At 40.6% G+C, this 27,940-nt stretch overlaps 1 protein-coding gene across 3 annotated transcripts in view; it reads left to right on the top strand.

Moving 5' to 3' along the window:
• The window catches only part of CNTNAP5 (contactin associated protein family member 5), a 760,035-nt gene that overhangs the window by 659,705 nt on the left and 72,390 nt on the right, over positions 1 to 27,940 (top strand). For all 3 annotated transcript variants that reach the window (XM_014782496.2, XM_087435029.1, XM_087435030.1), the window contains one exon: positions 4,054 to 4,278. In XM_014782496.2, coding sequence (XP_014637982.2) covers positions 4,054 to 4,278 — 225 coding nt within the window. The remainder of the gene's footprint in view (positions 1 to 4,053; positions 4,279 to 27,940) is intronic.

Raw genomic sequence — 27,940 nt, 5'->3', positions numbered from 1 at the left:
AATATTTTCTCCTCTTTTCACTTTTTTTTTTTTTTGTGAGGAAGATCAGCCCTGTGCTAACATGTACCAATCCTCCTCTTTTTTTGCTGAGGAAGACTGGCCCTGGGCTAACATCTGTGCCCATCTTTCTCCACTTTATATGGGATGCCGCCACAGCATGGTTTGCCAAGCGATGTGTTGGTGCACGCCCAGGATCTGAACTGGTGAACCCCAGGCTGCCGCAGTGGAGCGCGTGCACCCAACCGCTTGTGCCACTGGGCCAGCCCCTCTTTTCACTTTCTTAACAGTATCTTTTGAAGCACAAAGTTTGTAATTTTGATGAAGTCCCTTTTATCTATTTTTTCTTTTGTTGTTTATGCTTTTAGTGTTATATTTAAGACAGTATTGTCTAATCAAAGGTCATGAAAATTTATGTCTATGGTTTCTTCTAAAGTTTTTATAGTTTTAGCTCTTACATTTAGTCTTTGATCCATTTTGAGTTAATTTTTGTATATTGTGTGAGGTAGGGATCCAACTTCATTCTTTCGCATGTGTATATCCAGTTATTCCAGCATATTTGTTGATGTGTGCTTGTCTTTAGCCCACCTCCACACCCACCATTATCTGATGAATCTGAGTATGACTGTCATGGTGTTGTCATTTAAATCTTTTTGTATTAAAAACATTAAGTAATATATTTGGAATACTATTTGGGAATCTAGAAAAATAAAACCCAATTTAATTACTCAAGGACTGTTTACTGTGATACAAACACATTGATAAACATATTATTTCCTCAGTCATGGAATTTCAGTGAAAAAATAGCATATATATTTAGGTACTCTTTACCAATTGCCAAAAACTTGTTGAAAAAATTTCCTAATATTTACCTTCCTGCCAACTTATATCATTTTTTTTACTTTTTTATTACAGAAAAACTCAATTGTACACTGTAGTAGAAGGGAGTTTCAGAACCCGCATGCATCCATCATCTAGTTTCAACAATTTTCAACTCGTGACCATTTTTATTTCATCTATATGCTCAAGTCTGCTCCTCCTCTTTTGTTTTGAAGCAAATTCCAGATATCACATCATCTCATCTATAAACATTGTAATATGTATTGCTAAAAGATGAGAACTCATAAAAACGCATATCCACAGGACCATTATCATAAGAAAAATTTAATAATAAGATTTTAATATTATGAAGTATCTACTCAGCATTAAAATTGCCATTTGATTCATTTATTTTTAGTTTGTTTGATGTTTTCCTAAATAAATTACAGCCTGGCTGATTTCTAAGTAACCACTAGCCTACTCATTACCCAGGACTGGTCTTTATGCTTATCCTAATTCTAAATTTGATTATATTACTATCATTAAGACCAGCTATTGTTTATTGAGTTCCTGCTATGTGCCATGATTTTGATAATTTCTTCCAATCCTTCTACCCACCACAAGATTGAATTCATCCCTGTTTATATTTGAATAACCTGAGGTTGAGTGGGATTCTGTAAGAAAGCTGGAGAAGGGCACAGCCAGGTTGCAGTTTCTGGGTCAATGAGACTCCACAGCTGGCTCAGAGACACATACCATCTCCAGCATCACCCTGTCCCCTAGCTACTTCTTTTAGTGTACCCCACACTTTAAGGCCTAGTCAATGCCTAGCTTCTCTTTTAGGCCTTCTTAGGCTACTATGGCCCACAGAGATACCCAACTTTGAGAATTATTTCCTCTGTCACTCACACATTATACTCTAGGCTACCTTCCATTGGTGTAATTTTTTAAAATGTGTGTCCTGTCCTCTCAGAGTAGAATCAGCACAGTTCCTTCCACCAAGTAAGAGCTCAAAGGAAGCTGCTAATATTGATATTGTGGTCCTGGGGTAGCATGGTAGTCATTGATAATCACCTTCAAGTTAGGATTTTTCTTCCATATATCCCAATGGTTTTGGATGTTCAGACAAATCAATCAGAGAGCTTAAATATGATCAGAGAGCATAAACTCTTAGATTATAAAATGTAAGAAACTGAGAAAATAATAGACTCCAGGTGTTTTGCTGAATTTAGTTTTATGTTGAAATTGAAAATATCTAGACAATAAAAATAATTAGAACTGGAGTTAGGGGAGGAGGGAGGACAGAAATTTGGTAGGAAATTTCTAGTTAAAAAATGCTTTCCATTTTAATTTCCTGTCTTAAGAAAAATATGTAATAAATTTAAAAAATGTAATATATATGCCCATATCTAATATACTGTTAATAACGAAATGCTCTGAATTATACTTACATTTGAACATACACACAAATATCAAATAAAAGCCCTTCTTCTGTTAACTAGGAGATGGTAGCTCAAAATGCAGATCAAATGTCCCTGAGAAAATTTGCTCAAGGAAAGCGCTTGAATCAAGCTGATGGTTAACCAAATCCTCACTGTCACAAGTCTCTGCTGCATGTCTTCTGATCAGGAGTACTAATGTTGTAACCTGTATGGTACATGCAAAACACTTTCTCTGAACCTTTAGTAAGAAGGAACTGGTGTTCCCAATCTGCTAAGCAATATGCATAAATATGCAACTTTAATTTTTTTGGCACTGCTACAGGCTGTTATAGAATTTTCACAAAGGTAGAACAAGTTTGTAATAGAAGTAAGAAGCAAAAGCCGGGTTTGATTATGTTCTAGGTGCCACCAGTTCAATCAAAGAATATCATGGGGAACTAGGAACATTCCACGTATCACTTAGGAAAAAGAAAAATTAATCATGCCAATATGGGTTCATGTTGATTGTGCTGTTTTTATAGTGGTGGTTTGCTGCTGGATCCAAACTACGTTGTTCTATGAAGGAAACTTTCTTCCGTACCCTGATACTGTATAGAGATAAAATTGAAAGTGAACTTAAGAGCAGGCTTGATTGAAAGAAGAGAGTATCTCAGCATTTGGACAGATATTCAGTCAATAAACAGATATATTTTATGAAGGAAATTGAAATGGGTTCAGGTTAAATTCTCTTCCAGTATGGAGAAGAGTCAGTTGAAACTGTGGTGGGTAACTCTCTTAAGTGCTTTACACACATCATCTCATTTATTCATACAGAAATATTGTTGGAGTAAGTGTTATGGTTCCCATTCACCAGATGAGAAAACAGTCTCCACAGGGTTCACTGACTTGCCTGGGACCACACAGCTCGTATGAAATCAAGTGGGGCTTCAGATCCAGTGCTGAAGCCAAAACCTGTGCTGGTTTCACTAAAGTAAAATGATAACAGTTGGAGAGAGGACATTATACAGGGAGGATTGGGTGATGTGCATGTTCCTGTTAATTGAATGTCATCAGTTTATAGATGGCTCCTTTCTTCACGGTGGTGACAGAACTCTATCCAATGTGTTGTGTTATAGGAATTGTTTCCCATGGGAAGACCTATTTGCCCAAGTCTTTGTTCGCTTTTTGGAATTGAATACCAATTACTAGACATCTAAAAAATTGAGTGCATGATTTGGATACCTATGCCTTTTCTACTGTTTCCATGGATTTCCGCTCTCTCTCACGAGGCCTCACACTTCCCCCAACATCACAGAGAATTACTGCTGCCTTCCCAATGACGTACTCTCAGTAATTTAGATCCCAATCAAAATCTTCTTGACACATGAGAGACACATAAACCCAAACTGTTAGAATCTCAGTTTTGAATAGGTTGGTCCCAGTAAAATTTCTCTATACTATGTTGGAGGCAGGGACATTTTATTTTTGCTTCTCAAGAAATTAGCCTGGCACATGGTAGTTATTCTGCAAATACGTGTTAAACTGGACCTAAACTTCACAATGCCAATCTGAGCTCTCTCTTCTAGCTATGCAACCTAGTTCAAGGTGCTCAACCTCTGTAAGCCTCATGTTTCTCATTTGCAAATAAGAGTGACTTCTGCTGCTTCAAAATTATTGTGGGAAGCATATTATACAATTCATGTAAAAACCCTCACACAGTGCCTGATGCATAGGAAACAATAAACAAGCTATTATTGCTATCCTGAATAGCTGAATAAGTGTTTTAATATGTGTTTTCTCCTTTTATATTTTGCAGAGGTTTCTGCTGTTTTTGAGGCTGGCACTTCGGTTACTTACCTGTTTCAAGAACCATACCCAGTGACCAAGAATACAAGCCTGTCATCCTCAGCAATTTATGCAGATTCAGCTCCATCCAAGGAAAACATTGCATTTAGCTTTGTGACAGTCCAGGCACCCAGCCTCTTGCTCTATATTAATTCTTCTTCTCAGGACTTCCTGGCTGTCCTGCTCTGCAAGAATGGTGAGTACTGATGGCATGAAGCCTGATGGAGTGTCATACTGGGCAGGAGGGACAGTGCATGCCCTCCAGAACTCTGCGTAATTTCAACCTAAATTTGGTCCCACCAGGGCAGCTTATTTCCAGACCTCTAGCCAAACCCTTGATTGTGCTTTACCTTTATGATTTGCAATTGGTGTTCAGGGCCAGTGTCAAATCATTGCTGAAGTCTCAAATGCATTGACTTTAATTTGCCTCAACTGTGTAGCAGTAATTCTTTATTATTTATTCTGTGCTGGAAGCCATTAAGTGTAAAGGAGAAGATCATAAGCATATCTGAGTTTCAGAAGGACACTCGTCACATATATCCTGTCATCTTTGCTGCAGTCTCCTTTACTGAGGGCTGTTAAAACAACTAGCATAAATGCAGGCTGTTTTAATAAAAGTTGATTGCCTAGGTCTTGGAGAGAAGTAGTATATGTGAGTCATTACCTTGTGGAATATGGGGCTTGGTTCTGAGAATCAGATTTTGAAAAGAATATGGACAGAATGGAATATGTGAAGATTAGAGTGATAAAGGAGCTGGCCCACTTCATACAAGGAATGTTGAAGGATGTCGGTTTTGACAGCTGTTAAGGGAAGTCAGGTTTTCTTCTCGTACTACTTAATTTCACCCTGCAAATGATGAGGACTGTTGATATAGTCATGACCAAGACACTATGAGATCAAAATCCTAGAGGATGGAACAATGTTAGAATAGGCAAAGATGTGGACATCCCTGTAGTTGGTCTCAAAGAATATGTTCCTGTGATCAAGAATATATCTTTCCTCCTCTTGTAACTTGCTAGTATAATGAGATGAGTCTGGGGTAGATGGACTGTGGAGGGGCCTAGGAGAAAGGAAACCTGTGATATGCAGCACATGCTGTGCCCTCTCTAGATTTTAGATACTCTAGATATTTCTCTTGCTCTAATTTTTCTTGGATTTATTCTTTATGTCATCTTGCTTTCTGACTATTTACAACATTGAAAATAAAGAATGATATCTGGGCCTCAAGCAAGGATCAAAACTGGTGGGCTTGTGGGTTGAATCAGGTCTAAAGTACAATAATAACAATAATGGCTAACTGTAAGCAACAGGACTCATTCAATCTCAGAGCAAAATGGAAGGGAAGAAAAAAAGAGAGAGAGAGACTAGGATAATGACTGGTCATTCCAAGACGATCTGGTCTTGAAGACTCTATAAGAGATAAGGAAACGTTATTAGTTATTTGACTTTATTATCAGCAGACCTTTGTATGATTAGGACCATTATATCAACATGTCAGTTCTTAAACCCTGCCCCCATAATGTCTCTGTGAGGTCCATAAGGCTGGCTGAGGACACTGAAGCATGGATTAACTGATTGATGTGGGCCAGTCAGCTAATCCATGACACAGCTGGAACCAGAATCCAGGTCTCCTGATAAGCATCCCAGCAATCTTTCTGTTAAAGTAGATCATTGTGCTATGATATGGTTGGACTATAGTAAGATGGTTACAGAGCTCTGAGTTGCAAGATTTCCTCCAAATTATCTTTTGAGTATGGTTCCACAGGCACATTTGTACCTACCATACTGTGCTTATGGATACAGACAGTGCATAACAGGCATAACCATATCAGATTATGTATATATTACTCTATATATTCTATTATAAACATATATTTTTTTTTCCTTGGGCACTATTCTAGTTAATATACACAGCATTTAATTCTCATGGCAACCCTGTGTGATTGGTGGTATTAATATACCCAGTACCTTATAATTGTAGAAACTAAGGCATGTAGATGTTAAATAACTTACTTAAAAATCCCACAGCAAGTAAGGACAAGAGCTGGGATTCACTCCTCCCTCCTTGAGTCTGGTAGTGTATTTCTGTATTCTTAACCAGAAGGGCTAACCTAAGAGTGTTTATTTTTTGAAACACATCGTGTTTTAAATAAGTTGAGTCATTTAATTGGGAAGGCATTCTTGAATTCTGCCTTATCCCCTATTTTCTTAGACTTTGATGCTTCACTTCACTTAGACACAACTAAGATATATGCTCATTCATTTTGTTCTTCCGTTGACTCTTTGAGTAATTCCTAGTCCCACTGCACAGTATCAGGAACTGTGGAGACCAACAAAGATAAGCAGGATTGGGTGCTGTCTAAACATGATAAGGAAAAAGAGAGACTCAAAAACTGCCTTAAACTCTTTGAAAGACAATCTAGATACACGAGGGAGTCAAGTAGCCAGATTTCTCAAGCAATCTAAATAGAAGTAAGATTTTGCCTAACTTTAAGGATAAATCTCCCTGGTATTCAGGGATTATAATAATAGAGTAAAATACGTTGAGTGATAGTGAATTCCTTGTCATTAGAGTTCTTCAAATAATAATTAAATGATAATTTATTAGAGAAACCATAATAAGAATTCCAGTAGTGGATGGCAGAGAAAAATAATCTCTGAGTTTCTTTCCAAGTTTTAGATTTTGTGATTCTCAATTCCCTTTTTGTGTAGTCTTACATTTATATTTTTTTCTGCTGGGGCTTTATTTGAAGACTTTGAAATGCTTCTATGAGGAGTTAAGAATTGATATGCTTGCAACTTGTTGCCAGTATGTTCATAGTATTAGGCTTCAGACCTAATTGCCAGTGAATATTATGGGGGACACTGCATTGTAAGGAGCTAGGAATATTTTTAATGTGACTTTGATATACTTCAGTGGTAAATATACCTCTGAGAAGACTAATGAAAGTTAAGAATACTTACAGGTTATAAAAAAGATTACGAGAGAAAGGATAGTAAAGGGTTAACTGGGGCAAGTCCTTCTTTGGAAGAGATTTTATAATAAGATTGATTCTCACCTCTGTGAGATGGAGTTACGAGTCTTCTGTTAGTACAGGTTACTAAACCTTTCTTTGATTTAAGACACCTTTGGGAATCTGGTGGAAATTATGATGAAAGGGTCACTCTTAAAAGCAGTTCTTTCTGTTCTACTCAGGAGGAAGAAAATGCCCCCAGCCACGTCATACAAATGGCTCCAATTTCAGCACTCTGGGTTAAGAAGCCAGGTGTGGAGACAGGTGGATGAACTGTGTAAATACTGAACAAAATTCTTGGCTTGCAAATTTTATTTAATAAGGCTGTCCAGGCCAGAGGGGAGAAGAACAATGTGATTCAAAGTCATGCTTACAAGTTTCTCCCTGGCAGGGGTTTGATTTGGCAGGTCTGGAATTCTTCTTTGCCCTTTATCATTTTTCTTGAATTTTCTCCAGCTAGAGACATATTCAGGTTAAGCTGCTGCTGTCTTTTCGAATGAAAACAGGTCTTTCTTCCTAAAGGAAGAAAAGGATTTTAATTTCTGGGATGGAAGAATAGAGGCAGAAAGGAAGGCATTTTGGGCTCAGTCCTTAGGAAAGAGCAGGCAGTTGTCTTTCCTAAGAAGCCCCTGGAGCTTTGGCTCACAGCGAACTTCTCAGAGACGTGGCAACCGGAGAAGGGACGTTTGAAGGAGGAAAAGGGTCTAGAGAAGGAGATGAGAGTTCTAAACATACACCTAACCTTCACAGCGTTTTATTGAGTGATGCCCCTGCCTTCTCCACAGTATCGTGGAGTTCTCCTTCAAGCTTGTCATTTAACAAGTATTCACAGAGCATCTATCATGTGGCAGGCACTATTTCACATATAGAGAGACAGAGATAGACAGGATCCTGTCCTGCCTTTAAAGATCTAGTCTGGGGACAGAGACATAACAAATAAGGATAACAAGGTGTCATGGATGCTAGCGTGGAGGTCTGTTCCAGGTACAGTGAGGCAAAGAAGGAAAGGGTGACCAATTCCTTCTGGGAGGGAGGATCAGAAGAGGCTTCACGGAGATAGTGAGCCTTGAGATGGGCCATGAAAGATAAGTCAGTGTTTTCCAGGCAAACATTATTTTCTTTTTTAACAAAATAAGACATTTCTTTGATTATTCCCCATTTTCTATATTTTAGTCCCACTGCATATGAAACATATTTTTTTCTACCAATCAATTCCCTTTTCTATTCTTTCATCATCTGTCCTTCTTGGCTTCTCGAGGGTAGAAATAAAAAATCAAATTTAGTATATGTGCTAATTCTAAGGTCATCAATCTAAGGTGAAATCATCTGTGTACAAAATCCAAACAGGGCTCCCAGGTCACCTTCCCACGGTGGCTGTTCAGCTGCCCTCCAGCACCGAACGGTTCTTCTGACTTTGCTTCAGCACTTCCTTTTTATCAATCTTTTTTTTAACACATACATTCATAAGATGCACTGTCTGCCTTTGTGATTGCACACACCTTGGAGGGAATAGTGATGAATGCAGACACTTTACATTTCCACAGACTGATTCAAGGGAGGCAGGGACAAGGAGGAAACCAGAAAGGGAGCGTCTTCAAAGTACAAGCTTCAACAGCTGCCCGCCAGGGCTGGGTTGACCCTAGAACACCCCTGCCCTTGCTGCTTTCTCAAGGAAGACCTTGAGAGTTTGATGCTGCCCCCACCACCTCTCTGACACAGGCAGATGCCTGAGTTCCTCAGAGCAGCAGGAATCCTGGTAAAACAGCCGGAGAAAAGCATGCCTCAGAAGGCTTGTTTCCTTGGCCTTATTAAGCCCTGACCACTTCAGTCTCTGGGCTTGTGTCAAGCAACAGTTTGCTACTTTTGAATTTAAAATTCCCAGGTGTCTTTTTATATCTCCCAGATGGACTTTTTATTGGTTGGTTCATTTCCTACATTTCGGAGCTTTCCAATAGTCTCTTCGTATCTGGGGGATACGAAGTCCTGCTGAGCTTCCCTCCTCCATTTCACAATAGTGTTGTTATGACACACTGTGACCTTGAGAGGGTGATCAAGAGTCCTGCCTCCTCACCTCTCCCTCCTAGAGGAAGGACAATGATATGGGCAGGAACAAATGGCATCTCCAGAGTCATACGGGTAGTCCACCCTGCCGAGGGTGGGCCTAAGTGGAGCAATGGAAGCGTGGTGAGTAAAACTGGATCCAGGTAATCATTCTTGTTTCTCGTCTTTGTGTTGTAGTGGATTCATTATTTTGTGGTGTGCTCATAGGTCCTTGAAGATTACTATGGACTGAATTATGTCCCCATAAAATTAATATGTTGAAGCCCTGACTCTTAGTGTGGCTGTGTTTAGAGTAAGAAGGTAATTAAGGTTGAACGAGGTCATAAGGAGAGAACCTTGATATGATAGGGTTAATGTCCTTATAAGAGGAAACACCAGAGCTTTCTCTGTCTCTCTCTGCCATGCGAGGACACAGTGAGAAGGTGGGCATCTGCAAGCCAGGAGGAGAGTCCTCACAGAGACTGAATTGGCTGGCTCCTTGATCTTGCTGGCCTCCAGAAGTGTGAGAAAATAAATTTCTGTTGTTTGGGCCACCCAGTCTACAGTATTTTGTAATAGCAGCTCACTCAGGCTAAGACAAAGATCAAATGAGACAATGCAAGGAGTCATACTTTGTAGACTGTAAAGTATAAAACACACTATATTTTCTTATTGGTAGTAGTAATAATAGGAATTATCTGAATGCTTAGATTATCAGAGGGGGAATGTGAAGGCCAGGGAGCAGGATAACCAAGATTAAAATTTAATACAAAGAGGGCCGGCCCTGTGGCTTGGTGGTTAAGTGCGCGTGCTGCGATGCTGGTGGCCCGGGTTCGGATCCCGGGTGCGCATCGAGGCACCACTTCTCCGTTCATCCTGAGGCCGAGTCCCACATACAGCAACTAGAAGGATGTGCAGCTACGACGTACAACTACCCGCTGGGGCTTTGGGGGGAAAAAATAAAATAAATAAAAAAATCTTTAAAAAAAAAAAAAAAATTTAATACAAAGAGAACATGAAACTTGCCCAGTGCCTAGAGGCAGAGCACCTAGTGGGTGGGACATTACTCTGAGGAAGAAGAACCTGAGGCGCAGGGTGCCCACCCTGCACGTTAGCTGCTGTCACTAGGCACAGACAGCTGCTCTTGATATACAAAACATGAAAACAAAAATCTTTAAGAATGGCTTTCTCTGAACCAGACCTTTGGGGACCTTGTCTGATATTTCTAAAAAAAAAGGCAGAGAGAGAGAGAAATATAAAAGAAGATGTGATATATATATGATATTTATATATAATGGAATACTACTCAGTCATAAAAAAGGCAAAATTGTGCCATTTGTGACAACATGGATGGACCTTGGGGGGTATTATGCTAAGTGAAATAAGCCAGACAGAGAAAGACAAATACTATATGATTTCACTCATATGTGGAAAATAAACAAACACATAGATGAAGAGAATGGATTAGTGGTTACCAGGAGGGAAGGGGGTGGGGGGAGGGTGAAAGAGGTAAAGGGGCACATACATGTGGTGACAGATAAAAACTGGACTCTTGCTGGTGAACACGATGCAGTCTATACAGAAACTGAAATATAATAATGTACACCTGAAATTTACACAATGTTATAAGCCAATATGACCTCAGTAAAATAATAATTTAAAAAACCTGAAGAGCAAGGTATATGCTCAGGACTAATGAAGAGCTCTGCTCACTGCAAGGCCAGGCCCAGCAAGACACAGCTGGGGAGACACTGTCAAACACTTAGAAAACTCGCAACTTAGGCCCAACCACTCTCGCTGCCGACAGGCTGGGCAGCATGTGCCAGCATCAAGGAAACCAAAGTGGAGGAACAGCAGTTACTGAGTCAGTGCTCTCAGCCCCTGGGTGAAGAGCAGTAATCAAAGACTAGAATGGAAACAAGGCTAACAAAAATAATACAATACAATTAACTCTACAAACTTCTATTTAGTACCTACCGTATTCATCTGCTACGGACTTCCATAACAAAATACCACAGACTGGGCTTTATCTATAGAAATTCATTTTCTCACAGTTCTGGAGACTGGGAGTCTGAGGTCAATGTGCCATTAGGGCTGGTGTCTGGGAGAGCTCTCCCCTGGGCTGCAGACAGCCGCTTCCTCGCTGTGTGCTCACCTGGCCTTTCCTCAGGCTGTACCTGCAGACAGTGAGAAAGCACTCTGCAGCGTCTCTTCTGAAAAGGACGCTCCTCCTACTGGATCAGAGCTCCGCTCTTACAATCTCATTTAGCCTTAATTAGTTCCTCAGTGGCTCTGTCTCCAAATACAGCCACACTGGAGGTTAGGGCTTCAACGTGTGAATTTGAGGGGACACAAGCATTCAGTCCATAGCACCCACCATGTGCTAGGTGCTATCCTATGTGCCCATAATAGAGAAATGAATATGCTGTGGTTGGCTTCAGGGAGATTCTTGAGGTTGGGTTCCATATACTATTCATCTCCGTAGTGTCAGCATCTAGCAGAGCACCCAGCACATAGCTGGCCTCAGTATTCTTAGACTGAATTATGTATTTTGAATCTAGTAGGAGAAGAAGACATATACCTAGCAAGTGTGTGAACACCCCATAGAGTCCATGAGAAGAATGTATAGGATCACAGTGGGGCCATACTGGGGAGAGAGGGCAGCTCCTTTCAGTGCATCACAAAAGGCTTCTTGGAGAATATAGACATGAATATAATTATATCAAATGAGTATTAATGTTCTTAATATTCTTCCTGAGAGTCCATTCTGTCACCTGTTGTAGGTGTGAGGGGCAGAGTTGTGTGGGCAGAGGGGTTCTGTGGAGCTGGCATTCTTTGATTTTACTTTCTGAGGGCTTTCGGGGTCTTCTCATTTTTACTTTCCCAATTTAAATAACTCTTCAGAAATTTTCCAAGAATTGAACAAGTGTTTGTTTTTCCAACAAGCCTGCTTGCTTGCAACTGTAATGTGATAATCAAGAGAATTATTAGTTACTCTTAAGCTTCATTGTTTCTAAAAAGAGCAAAGGCCTGTCCTAGGTGCCTTGGATTCTTCATCTGTAAATTTGGGATAATAGCCGTGGTCAAGGGTCTCGCAGCAGTGTTGTTGAGGATTAATGAGATCCTGTTTGTAAAGGGTTTGAAGGAACACAGATGAAAGATGTGGGATAAATACAAAGAAGGGTCATTACAAAACAGACCAAAGAGCTGGATGGTGACTGAACCACCTTGATTTTTTTTTTTTTTAAGCCAGAGGTGGAGAGAATGGGGGACTAAATGCTTAGTGTCTGGACTAGAACTTTAATTAGAGGTTTAAGGATTAGGAAAGTAGTTGAAGTCTGTGTAAAGAAAGCTTTTCCCAGATAAAAGGCATGTTTTTATTCTTCTTAGACCACTTGACCTGTAAATACTTACATCTTGAGATGTGAAACAAATCCAGCAGGAAGCCTAAGCTCGGGGCTTGTTCAGTTCTCTGTGCAGTTAATTACCTTTTGTGTAGCAAGAAGGCCTTAGATTATCATTATTTCTCTTAATTCAAAGTTATCAAAGATGTGTTTCCACTTTAATAAGTAGCTTGACCTCTCAAAGTTTAGAAATGAGGGCTCTAGAAATCGAATTCCCTACTCTAAAGCTTCAGTGAGGAGATGGTGAATAGGTTTTCAACCTTACAAGGCCAGTTCAGATTCCTCAGACCACCCACGAGAGAACTTCCTTGATCTCCCAGCTAGACGACAGTAGCAGCTAATACTGATAAAGTGCTTAATGTGTGCAAGATGCAGTTTTGTGTATGCACTTTGCATACATTAATTCATTTAATTCTCACACAGTGGCTATGGAGTTAGTCCTAACATTTCCCCATTTTACAGATGAGGAAACTCAGGCGCAGAAAGGTTAAATGTTGTCCAAGAAGACACAGCAAGGACAGTGAGGCTGAACATCAAACCCCACTATTCTCACTTTCAACTTGTGAACTATTCTGCTCTGTTCTCTGACCACTCGTTGCACTGTGTGTACTGCTCTCGTGGAATCTGTCACCTTCTCGCTAGCGTGGTTTAACCTTCCCGCAGGTTGTGTGCTGTCGGGAGTGTCCTATCCCTTCCTGCAGTCTCTCACAGTGCCTTGAGTACAGAACTCTTTTGAAAAGATGAGCCGGACAGAATGAAGGGGCGATATGTAACAACTGCTAAAACCCCGTTGGAATATTTAGAAATACAATGCCAATAGAAAAGGGTGCCAGATATCTCCTTATGTTTGGCAAATTGTACTTGGGTGCCCACTGAAGCACACAGGACTATCAAGTGAAAAAAGAAAAAAACATTCTTTATTGATACCAATTTCTGTGATGCAAGTTGCAGGGGCCAGCAAGAGGCCAGCTCTGAGACTAGCAAGCTAAATTGGACGGTCACTGTCGATTGAAAGTTTGAAGTGAAATAGCACGTGGGGAAGTGCGACTTTCTTAGAACAAGTGATGTTAACATTATTAATAGGGCTCAGCAGAATTTTTTTGGTTCAGAAAAGTCACAAGTAATAAATGTATGTTCTTATTTAAATGAAGGATAGATGCACAAATTTATTGTCACTGTCTTCTTAAACTCCTCCACAATGACAGAAAGAAATTAAAAAATAAAAAAAGGTAGGAACTCAAAAAGACAAAACAGAACAGAGCTTAGGATGGGTAAGAAGTAGCAACACATTTTTGGAAATCAGAGGAGGAAATCTGGTCAGGTCAAGTCTCTGGGAAGACATGCTAGGGGGACGGCATCTTGGGAAAGGCTCAGACCTGGGTGTTCTGTGCACCGTGGAGGCTGGGATGACTCAGGAAGTCAGGGGGAAGTGGGGTGAAGTTTTCACAGGGAGCTGTCGACACAAACCCACTTTTCCCTGTCCAGGCAGATAAGCAAATTCTTTTCCACCTCCATTCCAGAAGACCAGAGGTGCGTTCTGTGCATATAGAAATTGAACCAGAGTTTCCAAAGCACAGGACAAGGTCGAAATATGGGGCTAAAGACAGAAATGAAATGTTGTTCTGTATGCTGGGCGGCGGGAGCCCAGCCTTATCTTGTACCTTCTTCTAAGAGCTCTCAAAGTGAGTCTTTTTTCCTTCACGCAGGAGATGAGAGGGTTTTTTCCATAAAAGAACTGATCAGCCCCGTGAAAAATATATATGATAACTAGAATTTTAGAGATGTCCTCATTGAAAAAACTAGTTTACCCATATGATCACTGACAGTGAATCTCACCTGTTGACAAAGTCCACCCTGCACGTGGAGTCTTCAGTCCAGTTTGTCATGCCTCCGTCACCAGTGTGAACATGCAGCCAAGGCTATCAGATATTTCCACAGCCTCCAACATAGAAGATAAAGATCAAAGCAAATAAACAATCAAAGATAATTATGGAAAACAGGGATAATGCAGGAGGCAGAAGCAACATTAAAAATACAATATTTTCAGAGAGGTGAGAGAATATATAAGTCCGTGAAACAAGAACATGGTACTTTAAAATAAAACTGGCAAACAATAAGAAAGAACTCTTAGAAACGTGGTAGAGGAAATTATTAATTATCTAGAAAATTGAAAGACAAAATCAGAAATCTCCCAGAAAGTTGAACAAAAATACAAAAGAAAGTGCACAATATGAAAACAGAAGAGAAAATCAGAGGGTCAAAACATGATGTTCCGTATCTGATAGGATTTATGGAAAGAGAGAATAGATGAGGAGAGAATATTAGCAAAGATATAATAGAAAATACTTTATAGAATAAAAGTAAATATGATATAAAATTTGCTCCCTATCCAGCACAGTGAGCAAAAGAAGACACAGACCCAAGCAAAGGAAAAATTCTAACTCTGCTAAAACAGGATCAGGACTCAGACTAGCACAGAACTTCTTAACAGAAACACTGGAAGTTTGAAGATAATGGAAAAACATCTCACAATTCTAGGGGAAAATGGTTTGCAAACTAGAATTCTATGCTTAGTCAAATTATCATTCATGTGTGATGGAGGAATAAAAACAATTTCATACATAAACAGGCACAGGTATCTCACGTCATTGTTTAAGACTTCCTAAGCACCTTTACTGAGACACTACTTAATGTGCATGTATTAGTTACCTAATGCAGTGTAAAAACTTACCCCAAAACTTAGTGCCTTAAAACAACAAACATTTATCACCTTACACAGTTCTGAGAGAGGTCAGGAATCTGGGAGTGGTTTAGCTGGATGATTCTGGCTCATCGTCTCTCATGAGGTAAAACTCTTGGCCGGGGCTGCAGTAATGTGAAGGGACTGGATAATCTGCTTCCAAGCTCCATCCTGTGGCTGTGGACAGGAGCTTTCAGTTCTGTGACATGTTGGCTTTTCAATAGAGCTGCTCAGACATGTCAGTCGGCTTCCCCCAGAGAACGTGGTGAGGGAAGGAGGAAAGAAGAGAGAGAAGGAGAGACAGAGAAAGACAGACAGACAGACAGAGAAAATACAGAAGAGAAAGTACCTAAAAAAGAAATTGAATCTTTTAGGACCTCAACTCAGCAGTGACACTTAGTATAATGTGATACGAAAGGAGATTACACAAGGGTATGAATGCTAGGAGGCAGGGACCACTGGGGGCCCTCTTAGAGGCTGCCTGCCACAATGTGCTTCACCCAGAGAAAAAGTGTATAAAAAAGATTTCGGATCCAGGAGACAGGTTACCCACCACAGAACAGGCAAGGTAGTTTCAGGATAACAGCTATTCAGAAATCCTAGTGAGCAACCTGTCTAGGCTGATGGTTTTCAACTGGGCATGATGTTGCCCCTCAGGGGACATTTGGTAATATCTGGAGACATTTTCAATTGCCAAGATGAGAAGTGCTACTGGTATGTAGTGGATAGAAGCTAGGGATGCTGCTAAACATCCTAAAAACCCAGAACAACACCCCCCCCCACCACTCTCCCACACAAAGAATTATCTAGCCCAGAATGTCAACAGCTTTGAGGTTGAGAAAACCTGGTCTAGAATGAGGCATATTGACAGAAGACTTTTGGAGGGATGCTCTAAGAGAAAATATGCAAGTGATAGATAGCAATAAAGGGTGAAATTTACATCAGACACAACAACATGGACTTTGAAAATCAACCTAATCAAAATTATGATATATCTGTATTGGAGGCATGGGGAGGATGGGCTCATATGTGACTGGGTCCAAATTCCTCTTCTACCATTGTGGAACGGCAAAATATAATATCTAAAATTGATAAATCAAGAAGAAGCAATATATTTAATAAAGTAAAGTTGAAGAAAAATAAGAAAACTAATAGAACTAAAAGTATCTGCATGTGAGGAGGAGGGATTGGGAGTAGGGAGGAGTGGGGCAGGAGTTGCTTTCTCATGTTAAGTCTTTCTGTACTATTTGACCTTTTTAAATGTATTATTTTCATTAAAAAATGCATGAAATAAATCCATTGTTTGAATATAAAGAAAGAGGTGTACAGTTTTGTTAATAGAAAATTAGTTCTTCTCCCCATCGATGAATGCATTTAAATACATAAAGGATATTGGTTGAAGGCACATTAGGTAATTATCTGCACAGTTGCACGCACACCGCATTTCCATGTTTTCAGTTAGTGGATTGAGTCCTTCAATGAATGAATGAAAGAGTAAATTAATGACATAATTTAACTGAAACATTCAATATAACAAATGATTCTACTTCCTTAACAGTTAAGCACACTTTATTTGAGTAGTCCATCCCAAGACCACTAAAAAACTCCCCACTGCCAGATCGATTTCAGGCCTTAACTTCCAAGAACTTGCTAGAGAGGTTGTTAAACTGTTCTTCTCAGCCTTCTGTATGGATACCGCATCCTCAGCCTGCCCTTTTAAATGTTGGCTTTCTTATGGCAGTTCCAGTTGTTTTGGGAGGAAGGATACACCCTCACTGAGATATATCATCCATTCCCATGGATTCAGTTGGCGATTATATAGATCTTTGTGGCTTTAAGAGAATTGTCCCAACTGCTTGAGGGGACAACTTCACTTGGCTGTTTCATAGACTCCTCAAACTCCACGTGTCCCAGATTGACCTCAAGCTTAGCCCTGCCTCCTAACACACACACACATACACACACACACACACACTCACTCACACACATACAGCTAGATCTTTTTTTTGTGTGTGTGTGTGAGGCAGATTAGCCCTGAGCGAACATCTGTTGCCAATCCTCCTCTTTTTTTTTTGTGAGGAAGACCAGCCCTGAGCTAACATCTGATGCCAATCCTCCTCTTTTTCACTGAGGAAGGTTGGCCCTGGGCTAACATCTGTGCCCATCTTCCTCTACTTTATATGGGATGCCACAACAGCATGGCTTGATAAGCAGTGCTTCGGTCCACGCCTGGGATCCGAACCTGTGAACCCCGGGTCACCAAAGCAGTGTGCCTGCACTTAACTGCTGCGCCACTGGGCCGGCCCTGTTAGATCTTCTCTTGCTCGAGTTTTCCCTTTCTCACAGAAATGCTTGATGTTCACCCAAATGCCTGACAGAAACATACCTCTCTCTCGTGTCTTCCTCTTTCTCACTCCTCCAGAGTCCATCAATCACTAAGTTTTATTGAATCTGCTTGTATTGCATTGTATCAACTTCCTTAGTCTCTTATACATCTATCCAATTTTTTATGCTTGCACTGTGGTTATCTTTGTGCTGGCCACCCTAATCTCAGAATCACATTGTTACTACAGTGTCCAGATAACGTCTCCCAACCTCTAGGCCTGTGTCCTTTTAATTCATTCTTTATTCTGACTAGGGGGATCCTTTTAAAATTCAAATATATTCATGTCACTCATTTTCCAATAGCTTTCCATTGCCCTCAGGCTAATTTCCAAACTCCCCAATCCTAGTTTCTTGCTTTTCTATGAAGTTTCAGTTCTCATTACTCTCACACCCCGCGATACCCTCTACCCATGTTGAATTACGTTCCAATCATTGAATGCATCATGCTCTGTTTTGCCTCTGGGACTTTGCACATATTGTTATCTTTTCTTGAAACATTCTTTCCTTTTCCATCTTCATTCCTTCTTTGCTGGCAAACTCTTATTTCTTCAAGTCTAAGATTAGTGTCACTTCTGTTTCCCTCCCAAAGGCTGTGTTAAGTGCTGTCCTAAAGGGCTTCTGCAGCAACCTATTATGAAAATTGACACAATCTCTGTTAACTTGTTGGATCCACCACTATGACACTAACTCAAGGACTCAGTACTGGTCTAGCATCATTCAGGGCCCAGAGTGCACACGATAAATACTCCACCATTATAGACAACATTTTCTAGTGAAATTGCTTAAGAGCTTTTAATGACAACAGGACACATTTTTTTTTCAAGCAAAAGAGCCTTTTTAGAAGCATATTCTAATGGTTCATCTTTAAAAGAGTTCACTGGCATATCTTTGTGGTGTGCTAAAGCACAGCTAAGAATCAAGGAGAATAAATTAAATTGGATAACAACTTTACTCAAAAGCATGAAGCTAAAATGAAAGAAAAACTTTAAGAAGTAGCAGATAATAAAAATGAATTACTCTTATCCTCTTATTTTCAATTTTGATAGGTATTTTTCCTCTCCAAGTATGTTGAGGGTCTGAAGAAAAATATCTTAAAAGAGAGACAACTTAAAACAGATAAAATACTGCATTTTATAGGGGAAAAAAATGTGACCAAGCCTTCAGCTCCATAATGGTAATACTGTTGAGTTTTAGTTGTTTGTGTTGCCATCCTTAGGTGGGACCCCTGAAAAGACAAACGAGATTCAAGATGAAATGGTTGATGGTTCAAATGAAAGCACAACAATAAAAATCAAAGCAACAGTGCACGTAAATCCTCTTTGAAGGTCCTGATTTCCAGCTCCCTGTAGCAATAACTAAGTAAGCCTGGGTGTCCTGTAACATAGGCCACTGACATTTGTCAGGCTTTTCAATAAATTGCCAATGAAAGACTAAATCCGTGCAAGGTGGGAGATAAATTAGCACAGCCAAAGGTACTGGAGAAATAAGCACTGGTTTTGTAGCTGAAATATTTTTTGATAAAGTAATAATCCCCTGTAATCTCTCTCCAGCTTTAAATAACAGCCGGTCTTTGTGCCGGCAGTTTAATTTTGTTGGCTGCCCTTGTCTTACAAATATATTTAGTGGAGTCTGGAATATCATTTTGTGCTGAAAGCTGAAGCCTTTGTCATGCTGAAGCCGGATAAAGGCAATAAATCAAGGACGAAGGAAAAAGGAATAGAAATGGGCTATCGGAAACTTATTTCCCCAGAGCAGGCCAGCTTTCCTCTCCTGCGAGCAGGTGTATTGCATCAGTCATGTCTCCCTGTTAAGTGCCTGTGTTGTAATGATGTTGACTTATATCTACATTGCACCCCAGTTGGCATTACTCCAAAGTGCTTAAGATGCATCTATGGGAAGTACATGCTGAAAATAGCATCATGAAAATATACAACTCTAGTTTTCTTCTTTTCTTTTTTTCTTTTCCTCCTCTAAAATCATTCTTCCCAGGAAATTGTCCTGAGATGCCCAACTTTAGTTTTTTCCACTTGTTTCCTCATTTTTGTCTGACCCATTAATAAATGACTTTTTAAAGGTAAGGGACCGCTATAAAGTTGTTAAACCAGGACCAACGTACTTCATAATCTACGTTTGCCAAATTGGTTATTGTTGAGAATAGATTACAAAGAGAAAGAATGCTGAGGTGTTTACAGGGCATTTGTTTCCCCTTTAGCAGCTTAAATGAAAAGAAATCACTATGCTAGAAAGCCAGAGAGCTGAAGGAAAGATCTGCTTCTAAGCTTCCTTGGGTTGTTGGCGGAATTCAATTCCTTGTGGTTTTAGGATTGAGATCCCGGTTTTTTGCTGGCTGTCAACCAGGCATTGCTCTTAGGTCCTGAAGGCAGCGCACAGCTCCTGGCCACATGATACTCTCCATAGGCCCTCACTTCTTCTTCAAGCCAGCAGGAGCACCAGCATATGTATAAATGGATGAATCTTGCAATTTAATCACAGGAGTGGCATCCCATCACCTGTGCCATATTCTATTTGTTAAAAGCAAGTCCCAGGTCTCACCTCCACACAAGGGTTGGGGTTTATATGGGGCATGAACATGGGTCCCACACTAGAGTCTACTTACCTACATTTCTCATGCTTCTTGGTCATTAAAAATTTGGTAATCTTATATATTCACTCAAAGTAATAAGCTTGAATGATTTATATATACATAAAATAAAATTGATAAATCTGACAATGTTGAAAGAAACAAGTCGTAAAAAAGTACATTCTTTGATTCCAATTTTTATAAATTTCAAAAACATGTTAAATTAATCTATGCTATTAGAAATCATAATAGTGGTGCACCTTGGTGGCTGAAAATAAGGGGATGTGAGTGGGCCTCTGGGGTGCTGGAGCATTGTCTCCTGAACTAGATGCTTTCCATTTGTTAAAGAGTGTGGAGCATCGTACTTATGATATGTGCACTTTTCTACATGAGTATAATTATACATTATACTTCAATAAAAATTAAAACAAAAACCCTGGGTAACCTTAGACTAGTCACTTAGTTTCTATGGGCCTCAGTTTTCTAATAGTTACCATGAAGTTGGCTTTGATGATTTTTAAGGCCCTTCTAACACAATGTAGTTGGAGTTGTATGTAATATTGAGGGGCTATGAAACTCATTGGGTGACTGTGGAATGCCCAGAATTCGTATTGTCTCAAATACGATTCTCACTGAAGGAGAACACCATTCAGTCTACACATATTTCCACTTACGAAGTATTGGCCTTGGGAAATCAAATTAATCTCAATAAACTTATGTTTTCTTGACATCTCTTTCAACTCAGAAAATCTTTGTGTCCCATTGATTTGGAAATTTCTTCAGACCAGGCACCAGCAGGCGTAGCAAGGGTGGAGAGTAGGCAATGGGAGGGGTCTAATCTGGGGGCTGGCAAAGAGGGAGTGCATTGTAGAGAATTTAAATACAATGATCAAACCTAATCAAAATAGGTCTGCCTTGTATTATCACCGTGAACCTCCCGTTCTAGGTGGTGCCAGAAATGCAACACTCACCCACCTCAATGGCTCCACCACTGTTCCTAACTTGGTATGCCACTGCCAGAAACTGCTAAGTGCTGGGCTGCAGAAATAGCTAAGATATGAGTCTCTATGCTGGAAAATGTGACAAAGAAGCTGAGGAGACAGATGTGCACACAGCTAAAACTAATGTCTACTCCAAAGACCCCCTTCAAAGCAGGGTCTGGATTTTCAAACAAGGCAGGACACTTAATGTGTTGTAGACTCATTTGTCCCTCAGTCTCCTCCTCCAAACCCCACTGCCCAACCATGAACTTTGGAACTATTAGGTAACTAGCTCCCAGAGATGCTTGCCTAAATTAAAATTGGCAGTGAACTCATGAAATAAATCTTCAGTTTAATAATTCTCCAATAATCCCTTCACCTGTAGTTTCAGAAGAGGTTCTGAATCCAAGCACCACTAACAACCTCCATTGCTTCAGGCTCATCCTCACTTCTACCATCTCTTGCCCCTCAGCTGCTATGACCTCCTAACTGGTCTCCCTCCCTCTGCTCTTGCCCTGTAGCCGTTCATTCTCCACACAGCACCCAGAGGTATTCTTTCATAAAATGAGGCTGATCATGTTACTCCTCTGCTCAAAACTGTGCAATGATTTTTCTTGTCACTCAGAAGGAAATCCAGGATTCTTCCTGGACCAAACCTGCCATATATGATCTGGCCCTTGTCTTCATCCTCAACCTTTCCCACTTTTTCTCCTAGGCCTGGCTCACCTGCCTCCTCACCATTCCTAGAATATGCTAATAGGCCAAAGATTAAGCTTAGCACTAACCTCTCTAACTGCAACCCTCTTTCGTCAGATGCCTCATGGCTCCATTCACTCAGGCCCCTGTAAATGTCATCTTGTCTGACAGTCCTTCCCCAACCACAGGCTACAGTATGAGGACCCCAAGGAGTAGGGTTTATAAAGACAACACCATCTCTGAGTCAGGCCCTACCCTCTCTCTCTGCCTTCTACTCTACTCCATGTTTCTTCATCAGCTAAGAAGTCCCTGACATTATAGTTTACATTTATTTCCTTGTTGCCTGTCATTGAAACTAGAATGTAAGTTCTGGAGGTCACACATTTTGTCTTCTGTATCTCTAGTATTGGAAGCTCAACACATTGTAGACATTCACTGAATATCAGTTGACTGAGTGGGTTGATAGTTCAGTTTATCTTTTCACTTAGTCATATTAAATCCCCACCATCACCACTAGGGGCTCCTGTTTCCTACTGGTAAATTTTCCTAGCTAAGAAAATGGCAATATGAGTTTGTTAGACCCTACCAGAGGTTTGTTGGAAATTTTAATCATCTGTCAGCAGAGTTTCATCATAATTTTCTTCTTAAAAAATCAGTAAACAATTAGCGACTCTGTTAATGGAGCACCTAGTGAGGTCAGCATTCAGCCCATTATGGAATTAAAATTATCCTCAAAGTAGCAGTTGGTCAATGGGACCTGATGAACTGAGAGTTGTTTGAATCATACAAGTCTCTAGCTTCAGGGCTAAATTTAAGAACCAGATTAGACAATACAGAATTAAGGGAAAGAAATAAGAGCAGAAGTGAAAGGAAGCACAGGAAGCCAGCACAGCAAAACTGTAAGAAAAAAATAGCAATTGAGGAACAGAGAGAGTCAGAGAGGAAGAGGAAAAGCAAAGGGAAATATCCATCTGCAGCACCATGCTATCAGTACCAACTCACCCCACACAGCTGCACACTTACCATGTGTCCTTTCTCTTGAAACTTCTTTTCCTGGTTTCCATGCTTTTCCCATAAAGGCTCTGCCTCACTTACTAGGCTTCTCTATGTAGGGATTTTAGCCTGGCAGGTGCAATTGCACATTACCTTAAGGCCTTAGAGTAACAACACTGTTTGATTTGTAACAGTGTTACAACTGATAGAACTACCTGGAAGGGAGAAGTTTCCTGCCTTGTAGAAATGGGCCAGATCTGGACAATGTCATAGAACCCCATGGGTGTGCATTGCACCTTCTTCCCTTACCTCTGTCTTTTACACACCCACAGTCAAGCTGTTGTCTACTGGGACTTATATTAAGCTTTTAGTCCATTTGTTTCCTTATCCGGGAGGTGGATGCGATTTCAAATGTTGAGGCATTTTTAAAGTCTCAGAATATTAGGAGGTCTCATCATTATAATAATTGGGGATTGTATCCATTGAGAATAAAGTTTCCAGTGCTTTTGGCCCATTTTATCATAGATCAGGAGAATGATGGTTTTCTACTCTGGAATGATATCTAAATCAAGATCTGATTAGTAATCATGATGGGAGCGTCTGCCCTCCCTCTCCAGTTGCATCCCCAGCCCCACCCCTCATATCAGGTGGGGAAGGAAGGGAAGAAAAGTAAAAATGCCAAGAAGGAATGAGAGATAGAAGGAGGAAAGGGGTAATGCACAAGGGAGAAAGGAGGAAGAAAGGAAGCTAAAGAGAAACAAAATTATTGAATAGGTACAATTAGGAAAATCCTATCAGTGGAGTCCTTAAGTTGACTGGCTTCTAGTTTTCAGTCTTTGTAATCCTTCCTTAAATATGGTGGCCCCTCATATTTATTCAACAAATTTTTATGTGCATTATGTCTTTTAATCTATATATGGTGCCTGTGTTAGTCTGACTTGCTGTCACAACTAACAAAGCCTAATCTCAGTGGCTCACAACCACAAATATTCATGTTCTATCCCTCTGGCTGGGGGTCAGCTTCCATGATTTTGCTCCCAGTGTCATCTCATTCAGAGTCCCAGGTTGAAGCAATAGTTCTCCTTGGGACTTTTTATTCTTGTGAGAGAGGAAAAGAGAAAACACGCCTGCAGAAACACACAGGGCTTTAAAGCTTCTGCTCATAGGCCCTTGGCCAAAGCAAGACAGATCAAGCCCAACCCCACCCAGAGCACTGCCAATCTCATGGCCAGAAGCAGGAGTGAGGAATCCCTTTACAGGACATGCAAATATGTACTTGGAGACAATGATACCCCCTACCTTAACACCTGAGTAAGTATATAGGGCTTGTGGGTCTACTCCACTTATAGACACAAAAACTGAGGGAGAGAAACCTGAAGTGGTGTGCCTAGACTCATCAAACTGAGGAGAAACAGAAGTTGGCCTAGATCTTGGGTTATCTCATTTCTAGCCCATTGATTTGGCCTTTACATCCACCGACATCTCTTTCTCCCGCCTGCATTTTCTTTCACCCTAAGCTACTGCTTCTCAAACTTTAGTGGGCATCAGAATCACCTGCAGGGCTCCTTGAAACACAGATCAGTGAGCCCCACTCTGAGAATTTCTGATTTGTTATGTCTAGAGTAGAGCCTAAAAAATTGTATTTTTAACAAATTCCCAGATGAAGCTGAGGGTATTCGTCCAGGGACCACAGTTTGAAAAGCGCTGCCTTAAGACACCATCTTCAGAGCACGGTGCAATGTACAACTCCTAAGTTAGCTTTTCTTTTTGTGCTTTATTTAGAAAAAGTGAACAGTGAATTAGGTGAATTGGTCCTATAACTTTAACAGTTCCCCCCTGAAACTTAGGAGAGGCTGAAGGGTCCTTTCAACAGTAGTCCTCAAAGTGTGGTCCCTGGACCAGCAGTGTTAGCATTGCCTGGGAACTTGGAAATGCAAAATATTGGCTCTTCCCCAAACCTACCAACTCCCAGTTTCTAGGGATGCTGAGCTTTCTGTGTTTTAACCAGTGATCCAGGTGATTTTGATGTACACTACATGTTGAGAACCATGGTTTGGTCCTACAGAGACCCCTGTGGCTATACTGCGGCACCCTGCAGAAGGTGTTCAGGGCTTGTTCACTGTGCTCCTGCTACTCAAAGTGTGCTCCACAGACCAGCAGTATCTTTATCACCAGGAACCTTGTGAGAAATTCAGGCTCTCAGGCTTCACCCTAGACCTACTGACTCCATCTCATGTCCTGGTTTTTTTTCCTCCTTGTAGAGGGCCTGGCTTCTATCTTATTATCTAGCCATTTAGTCTGTTACCATTGACTATTTACTTGACTTTCAGTTATGATTTTACCCCCGGATGATCCTTGGTTCTATGTTCTGTAGCCTCAGGGCTCATCACTTCCCATCTTCCTGGCTAATATGGGTTCTCAGAACCTTAGCCCAGGTGTAGCTTGCCAGCCCTCTTCTCTGCTAGGTTGGTGTGGGGAGTGTCCTGGACTGAGAGCCTCTGAGTCTCTTTACCTGTATTTTCCCATTAAGATTCTTCCCTTTCCTTCACTACAACATTATCCTATTTAACTCTTCTTCTCATCCTTTGAGACAAGCATTATGGGCAGTTTTAACCAATCCATTTAACAAATAATTATAGTCATATTATTGTGTATTTGTGCAACACAAATCATCTAAAGAACCAATGTGGCTGCCTTTGAATGAATTGTTCATGGAAAAACATTATGCAATTAGCAGCCCTTTCCAAGTACGTGTGTTATTGCTGTTTTTGAAAAGCATTTCTGTATCCACAAGGTATTTAGTATTTTCTTTAAATTAAAAAAAAAAAAAGAAGTCTTCAGACAGTGAAATCAGAGAAACAGATCAACATCTGAAATGGTTACTAGGCATGCTCTGAGTCATTTCACTCCAAAACTGTGATGTTTATACAGCAAATGCAGATATTATGTTTACTCACTTCTAGAGCATTTGCTAAAAGGCTTGGCTTATATGGGAAACTTTTGTGGGATATTACGTTAGAATGTGCATGTTTTGCCTGCTAAGAAAAATTTTCAATGAAAATAAATAGAGGGACCAGCCCTGTGGCTTAGCGGTTAAGTGTGTGTGCTCCGCTACTGGCGGTCTGGGTTTGGATCCCAGGCGCGCACTGATGCACTGCTTGTCTGGCCATGCTGAGGAGGTATCCCACATACAGCAACTAGAAGGATGTGCAACCTTGACATACAACTATCTACGGGGGCTTTGGGGAGAAAAAGGGGGAAAAAAAAGGAGGAGAATTGGCATAAGATGTTAGCTCAGGGCCGGTCTTCATCAGCAAAAAGAGGAGGATTGGCATGGATGTTAGCTCAGGGCTGATCTTCCTCACAAAAAATAATAATAATAATAAAATAAAATTAAATAAATAAATCAATCGATCTTTGGCAGAAATTGAGGTGGGTGCATCTTAGATAAAAACTTCAGGAAGATGATATTTAGTAATAAGTCAATATTTACTGAGCCTCAGCTGTGCCTATGTGCTCAGCATCACGCTGAAATGTGGGGATATATAGGTGCATAAAGCACACTTCCTGTCCTCAAGGAGCTCATGGTCTTGCAGGATAAAAATAACATAGAAGGGCCGGCCCTGTGGCTTAGGGATTAAGTGCGCATGCTCTGCTACTGGCGGCCCGGGGTTCGGATCCCGGGCGCGCACCGATGCACGGCTTCTCCGGCCTCATGGCCGCATCCCACATACAACAACTAGAAGGATGTGCAGCTATGACATACAACTATCTACTGGGGCTTTTGGGGAAAAAAAATAACATAGAAAAAGAAAATTCAATACTTTGTCATAAATGCTATGATTAGTGTAACCAATAATTTATCACCAAGCAGGGAAACTTCTGACAGTAAAAGGGCGTGCTAATTATAATTTCACCCTCATAACTGGGGCAGTTTGGCAGTTTCTGCCATGCCAGCTATGTAGTCACCCTAGCTATGATCGATAAGCACAGGTATGGAGTAGGCTTAGAACCAAGCTCTTCTTAGAGGATGATTCTGGGAAAGCTACCTAAGACATCAGATCAAGTGCTAAAGGAACTAGCATGCTTCATTGCCATATTGATCTTTAGAGGCCACTCATTACACATTTGTGAGCTATTGGGTTGGATGTCGGGATCACCTTCTAAAGCTGATCTCTTACCAAATGATTAGTTTCCCTGAGTCACCAGCAGTCCCCATCCCTATAACTCCCCTCAGTGCCTTCACACATTTCACCTGGGCAAAGACCTTCACAGCGCTAACCCCATGCCCTCTAGATTAAATGCAGAAAGAGTTACAGAATAAGGTTTACAAGCATCTGGGTTTTAACTCTGACTTTATTGCAAACTAGCCATGCAACTTTGCAAATCAGTGAACTTCTCCAATCTCAAGAAGGAAAACATGTCCCTGCTCATGTTATTCTTTGATGCCCCCATCAGGTATAGTAGATGGAAACAGGTAGACTAGGGATAAATCCCAGCTCTGATGCTTACTAGCTGGGTGACCTTGGATAAGTCCATAAGCACGTATGAACCATAGATTTTCACTTGTAATAACAATAGAACCACAGAGGGCAGTTATGTGGACTGACAGCAATGATGAGTACAGTATGTGAAGTGCCTAGCTGAGTGGCTACCTTGAAGTAAGTATTCAGTAATATGGTAATGAGTTGCTGTCATTCTTTTTACTGATGTGGTTGCTGATGCACCATGGGGCTGGCAATGAGCAACAATTCTGATGTTCTTTTAGGCAAGTGACCATACCCTTTCCCAGAACCATCTGGGAGTCATCATTCCTTTTTTCCATCTTTGCGTGTTATTTTCAATTTTCTTGCTAAAATGCCAGAAACAGTTTGCTGCTCATTCCCCTGCTGCATTCCCAAACAGGAAGTAGCATGCTTGCTGGCAGGTGTTTGCTGTTTGACTGAAAGGAATAAACAAAAAGCTGTGATGACACAGTTTGCTAGAATGTCTTATCCGTTGTGTGCAGTGGAAGGGGGCTTATT

The sequence above is a fragment of the Ceratotherium simum genome, chromosome 9, assembly GCF_057802395.1.
Source record: "Ceratotherium simum simum isolate JZ-2026a chromosome 9, ASM5780239v1, whole genome shotgun sequence".
Classification (NCBI taxonomy): Eukaryota; Metazoa; Chordata; class Mammalia; order Perissodactyla; family Rhinocerotidae; genus Ceratotherium; species Ceratotherium simum.
Note: the sequence above shows the minus strand (reverse complement) of the source record. Positions and strands in the feature narration are given on the sequence as shown.